The sequence below is a fragment of the Brassica oleracea genome, chromosome C2, assembly GCF_000695525.1.
Source record: "Brassica oleracea var. oleracea cultivar TO1000 chromosome C2, BOL, whole genome shotgun sequence".
NCBI lineage: Eukaryota > Viridiplantae > Streptophyta > Magnoliopsida > Brassicales > Brassicaceae > Brassica > Brassica oleracea.
The window spans coordinates 25,576,727-25,583,147 of NC_027749.1; the positions used below are offsets into that span (position 1 = coordinate 25,576,727).

The 6,421-nt window shown below is 37.9% G+C and overlaps 1 protein-coding gene and 1 pseudogene across 2 annotated transcripts; both read left to right on the plus strand.

Moving 5' to 3' along the window:
* The first annotated feature begins 1,185 nt into the window (after nucleotides 1–1,185).
* Nucleotides 1,186–1,779, plus strand: LOC106326699 (annotated as a pseudogene).
* Nucleotides 1,780–3,360: 1,581 nt separating this feature from the next.
* LOC106324995 (2,3-bisphosphoglycerate-dependent phosphoglycerate mutase-like) lies at nucleotides 3,361–6,025 on the plus strand. Of its 2 annotated transcripts, none has more exons than XM_013763005.1 (8): nucleotides 3,361–3,612; nucleotides 3,887–4,107; nucleotides 4,187–4,410; nucleotides 4,487–4,605; nucleotides 5,161–5,317; nucleotides 5,393–5,494; nucleotides 5,565–5,684; nucleotides 5,766–6,025. In XM_013763005.1, the coding sequence occupies exons 2-8, from the start codon at nucleotides 3,897–3,899 to the stop codon at nucleotides 5,808–5,810; spliced, it is 978 nt and encodes a 325-aa protein (XP_013618459.1). In that variant the 5' UTR covers nucleotides 3,361–3,612; nucleotides 3,887–3,896; the 3' UTR covers nucleotides 5,811–6,025. The 2 variants fall into 2 exon arrangements, with proteins under 2 accessions (XP_013618459.1, XP_013618458.1); XM_013763004.1 differs by having other exon boundaries at nucleotides 3,365–3,691.
* The last annotated feature ends 396 nt before the right edge of the window (nucleotides 6,026–6,421 follow it).

Sequence of the window (6,421 nt, forward strand, 5' to 3'; positions counted from 1 at the left end):
GATTTTGGGGCATTGGTCGCTTCCGCGCTTCCAGTGGTAGAAGTACCAGAAGGCAAGGAAGCAGGGTCAGAGACTGGTAGTTTTGAGGTAGGCAAGGGGGGTTAGAAGAGTTGGAAGATGAGGGAATGGTAGCTGAGGAGGCGGGGTTGGTTCGAAGGGGATAGGAGGATTTGGGCGGATGAATAGTAAATCTGGAAGGGATTTGAACAGTTTGTTGAATAGTAATTTCCTCAGATCTACTTTTTGAGAATGCAGATTCTGAGTTAGTGGTTTGTTTCAGGTTAGCAGACACCTGAATTGGAGGTCCCTGTAACGAGGTAATAGTTGCAGTCTTCATCTTTTTTTATGAAGTAGTTGGGGGAGTAGTAGTAGCTGGTGAGGAAGGGAGCGGAGGGAAGTCAGGGTCGGGAGGATCGGGAGGGTCAAGAGGGTGAACTGGAGATTCACCAAGGTTCAGGCCGGAATCACATCCCCTCTCGGGGAACCAGGGGTTCACTTGAGGAGAAGACATTTTTTAACTTCTTCGAACTTGAGGACTTAAATCCAGTGCTATTGAACTTGACATTTATAACTCTGAAATCCACTGTTATTGAAAATATTTTAAGTTATGAAATTTTAAAGTTTTCAAGTGATTTTAGAACGTTTGGGTGGAGTTTCTTAGTTAAAAAAAATTAAAACTCAAATCTCATAGTTTTAGGTGATATTCTAGAGTGGTTTAACAAAAATCATTTTATTCCCTGCAATTCCTTAAAATCATCTAAAACATCATTAAAAATCAAATCACCTCAAATTTTAGATTGAATACCCTCTCTCCCCCCTCCCCCCCCCCTCCAAAGTGTTTGTGAACTTCTAATTATATACTGCCGCATCAGCATATTCTAATTTCAAATTACAATAACACCCTTACTAATCTCACGCATTTTCATCTTCTTCGCCTAGATTTTTTAGCATGGCGCAAGGAGTACCGTCCGACGTAGATCCCGTAGGGCGGCTCATGTGATGAAGTCAGACGTGAATCCTCATAAGATAGGTAGCATTGTCGACGGTAGAATCGTATATAATATTTTCCATAGGTTGTATAATTATCCAGCTTTAAAAAAAAATAATCTCCTCTCACTTTCTTAAATTTCTACATTTACTTCCTTCTCACTTCGATCCATACTCTTTCTAGCTCTCTTCTCAAAAATGGCAAAACTAGTGATCTTGATGTTTCTCTCCATCTTTCCAGTGATACCCATAGTGGGGAGGAAGCAGCCACACATCAGAAAAAATACTCTGGTCGTTCAAGACATCACTTAATATGACACATGCAAGTTCAGTTTCGAAACCGCTGAATCCTCCTATGTACTCCTTGGTAATCTCTCTCTCCCTCTCTAAATTCGTTAGATCTGATGGAACTACTTTGTTAGATTTGAGCATTTATGTCCTAGATCTAAACTATGTACAGGTGCGATGGTGAAGCTTGTGTGCAAAAACGGGAAGACAATGGAAGAGATCTACACAAACGTAGCTGTATCGAACATGCACGGAAAGTACATGTTCGTTGTCCACAACAACCATAATGACGAGATGTGCGATGTTATGCTTGTGAAAAGCTCAGACAAGGGTTGTTCGGAAATTTATAAAGGGCGTGAACAGGCGCGCGTGATATTGAACCATTACAATGGTATTACGGAGCAGATTAGGCATGCTAACAACATGGGGTTTGGGAAAGATGTTACTGATGTGTTTTGCTATGAGTTGATTAAGAAGTATCATGTTGATGAAAATGAGATTTGAGATTAGTATATCTGTTTCTTATCGATGTTGTGATCTGATGTTTTTTTATATATTTATTTTGTCTTGGATGATGAGTCCGGTGATTGGAACTCTGTTGGTGTAAGCTTTAGCTTTTCTTTATATAGATGTGTTACTTCCCGGCTTGGAAAGTGTCTTTAATATTGATTTCTTTGTTATTCATCTTTATTAATTGGATTTTGGCTTAGTGAGTGAGGTTTCTTTAAAAGCTTTACATACTATATGCCAGCTGAACTTGATGGCTTTATGGAGATTATGATATAAAAAAACATGAGGTGAAAAGAAACTTACAAGAAGAAGAGGTAAAGATAAGTGTGAGGTTTGGTCAAGCCCATCAGACATGTTCAATGTTGGGCCGGCTTGCACAAGTTACGCGCTGACAACATATGGGCCTAAGCGTTGAAGCCCATTAGGTCAAGTGCTGATACAAAATAGGAGAGATCACGACAGGGATCTCTAAGCATGGCGAAAGCCAAGTCTCTGGGAGGCAGGAGCCTCAAGCATCCAGGGAGTGCTTGCATGGCGTCTCTTAGAGATAGAGTAAGCTAGACATAGATATGTTGTTCTAGGCTTAGCTCTTAGCCATGTACTTCTCTTGTAATCTCTTTATACTCTCTAGGGTTTGTATACCCAGGACAGAGAGAGTAATGATCTTGTAAACCACATCGGAGGTGTTTTCCGATACTTTATAGTGGATTTTGTGGATCTTGAATTCATCCTAGATATAACGCGCTGCGGCCGTGAACTGGGTAAAAAATTCTTGAGTCATGAACAAGGATTGAATCAGTGGGAAAGATCAAGGGACCAGGAGATGCTACGAATCTCCCAACAGAGTCTTGTTAAAGTTACGATTGACTCAACCAGTGGTATCAGAACCATAAATTCCGCAACAATAAGTAATTTTTTTGTGACACATATCATACAAAATACATGAAATTTCATAGGTACACATTTCTATTAAATTAATGATTTTTACAATACTAAAAGTTCGAATTTGTATGATGATTTGCACTAACTAATATATTGGCTGTGTTTAACTGCATCAAACAGATTAACTCGGACTGGACTTAATTAACTACATCAAACAGATTAACTCGGACTGGACTTAATTACAAACCATCCCAAAAGCGTCAGAGTCTAGTCTTTGGACTACAAACTCAACTCCCCAATCCACTTTGGGTATCAAACAAATTTTTGAGTGGACTTTGGTGGGCCTAGTTATTTATCATTCCATGATAAAATATTGTGTGTGTGTACACACTACAGAGAAAAACTTTTAAGCAAACCAAAGAGGCAAAGAGACCTCAGGTTTGGTATGCAACCCTACCAAGACACCAAGGGTTGTTGGACAAAACACTAAACAAGTTTTTATAATTACACATTGGACCAACTGTCCCCAATCAGTTACTAATACATCACCAAACCAAACTCAATATTCCATACTATATTATAAGGTAGTTCTGCAATTTCACTTGCAGTTTATTCGAATTATAAAAAGAAAAACAGTTATGGGAAACAAAACAAAAAAAAAAAGAAAGAGAAATAACGAGAATTGAAGAAAATGCCAAGGTGAACAAAAAAAAAGACAGAAAAACAGAACCAGAAAATTGCCAAATGTCAAAAACCCAAGTTTGGTCGCCGTCAGAAAGAAAAACTTTCCAATTCGTAGAAGAAATAAAGGAGAGAGTCAAATAAAAACCCTAATCATTTCAATTGATCCCACACACACACACTACCTTTTACAACCCCTGGCGTCGTCGTCTTCCCATTAACTTCTCTCGTCCTTATATAAAGATTCAAAACGTTCGGTCTAAGGTGTAGTAATTTCATCTATTGTTCTATTGTGCTTCTCCTCTCCATCCTCGGTTTCTTCATCGTCACAGCCTCTTAGCTGGTATCTTTATGTCTAATTGGATTTTCAATTTTGTTCAATGTGATTTTCGTTTTTCTTTTTTTTTTTTTTTTTTTTTTTTTTTTTTTGCTTCATTAGGGATTTTGTTAATCAAATTAGAGATCACTTAGCTTTACTACTCTTTGATTATTACTCCTAAGCTATTATAAAACTTAAACCCTTTTTTTGATGTATCAGTTTTACAGAAATGGCTACGGTTGTGTCTCACCAAGCAATTACTTCTCAAAGAACTTCTTCTAACTTCAAAGCTTCTCACTTTCTTAAGGAACCTCTCAATGTTCCCATCAAACTCAGACAAAAACGTTTCAAGATCCAAGCAACTGCATCTCAAGCTCCACTTCTTGACCCTGTCTTGTCTCCTTCCAAGACCATCCCTCAATCTTACAAGAAAAAATCAAGTAACCGCTCCGCTCCCTTTCTCCTTGCTCCTCTCATAAAAAAAAAACATCACTGAATCATTGTGTTTGTTTTATTCAGATGAAGCATCTCTGATACTAATCAGGCATGGAGAATCGTTATGGAACGAGAAGAATCTCTTCACGGGCTGTGTTGATGTTCCATTAACCGAGAAAGGTGTGGCTGAAGCTATCCAAGCGGGGAAGAGGATCAGCAACATACCTGTCGATTTGATCTTCACTTCTTCTCTCATCCGTGCTCAGATGACTGCTATGCTTGCCATGACTCAACATCGCTGCAAGAAGGTTGTCCAAAACACATTTCAAATGATCTTTGCTTCCTTTGTGTTCTTGAAGTTGACTTGTTGGTGTTCCTCTATAGGTTCCAATCATCTTACACGATGAGAGTGAAAAGGCGCAGACTTGGAGTCATGTTTTCAGCGAAGAAACTAGGAAACAGTCTATCCCTGTTATAGCTGCTTGGCAACTGAACGAGAGAATGTAAGAAACAACATAATCTTTTACTTCTCTTCTCTTTCTATTAGACACGTGGATTCGGGTAGTTCGGTTTTTGGTTAGTTCATTTCAACATAAATCTTACTTAATTAACCTGAAATAAAATTTCGGTTATGTATTTTGTTAGTTTGGTTTTTGAAAATCCTACCGATGTTTTTGATTTTGGTTCAGTTTTGTTAAAATTTCAAAGTAAGTTTGGTTATTTTTGGTTAGTTTGGTTATTTCGGTGTGGTTCGGTTTGTTTGGTTTTTGAAAATCTTAGTTATTGATTTCAGTTTGATTTAATTTTGTTAAAATTTCAAATAAGTTCGGTTAATTTCGGTTTGAAATTTGGTTAGTTCGGTTCGGGTTTTGGTATGGTTTGTTTATAATTTTTTATTTTTTTTTCCTTAAGAATACTGAAGTAACCGATTGCCGAACCAAAAATCGAACTTTTAAAAAAAATCTACTGAATAGAACTAACCGAAAATTTCTGTTTGGTTCGGTTCATAATCCCAGTCCTAGTTTCTTTCTTTTGACTATTCTTTGGTCTTGAATTAGGTATGGAGAGCTGCAGGGATTAAACAAGGAAGAAACAGCTGAAAGATATGGAACACAGCAAGTTCATGAATGGCGTAGGAGTTACCATATTCCTCCTCCTAAAGGAGAGAGCTTGGAGATGTGTGCTGAGAGAGCAGTTTCTTATTTTGAAGACAATGTATGATTCAACAAAAAGACTCATTTTCATTCTTATGTTTGTTTTCTTTACTTAGTGTAATAACCGTTTGTGCAGATTCAACAAGAGCTTGCGTTTGGGAACAACGTGTTGATTGCTGCTCATGGGAACTCGTTGCGGTCTATCATTATGTATCTTGACAAATTAACTTCTCAAGAGGTAACAAAAACAACTAGAATGAGTCTTCTCAAGAATGGTTTTTGCTAAGAGTTTGTTTTGGTTCCTTAAGGTTACAAGTCTAGAGCTATCTACGGGATTACCGTTGCTTTACATCTTCAAAGATAGAAAGTTCATGAGACGAGGAAGCCCCGTTGGTCCTACAGAAGCTGGTGTCTATGCTTATACTAAGGTACAACCAAGCAAAGTTGTTTTGGTCGTTTGTTTGTTTCCATGGTTATGATGCCTAATGAGTAATGCCTCTTGGTTTCAGAGATTGGCGCAATACAGACAGAAGCTTGATGAGTCCCTTGCCTAATGGAAGATCTGTCTCTCTTTAGTTTTGTCTCACACTTTCTGAGTTCTTATGTAGTGAGACAAGAATCATCAAGAACAGTTTTATAATATGTACTAGATACAAAATCACGTTCGTTACAACTCCTGTATTGAGTTTGGTTTATATGTTTTGAGATTCAGACATTAACGGTAAGAAGGAGGTCTGAATCTCTAACGGTTAAGAAATACTTTCCTTCATTAGCTTTTGCTCAAATGCTCACAAAGACCAATCTCAAACACCATTTTAGCTGTCTATCCATTATTTAATCACAATGTTCTTGAACCCTACAAGCTGTTTCTCTGTGCGTTTCCCTTCCTTTTCTCCTCTCTCATGCCTCACAAACATCAGCACTGGAATTGTTTTGAGCCATCTTCCCATGATTCTCAACAACAACACTCACCTTAGTCTTGGCTATATCGTAACCTCCTCGTGTCTCCATTTCTGAGCGTATCGAACAGAGTCTGAGTTGGTTTGAGGTTTAGATTGGTTCAAGTAGAGATGGCTTTGAATTAGAGTCTTGAACCTGTAAGAGTAAGTTGAGTAGCTAAGAACATAACCAAACTAAACACTTTAGGTCCTTTGTAGAATCTTTA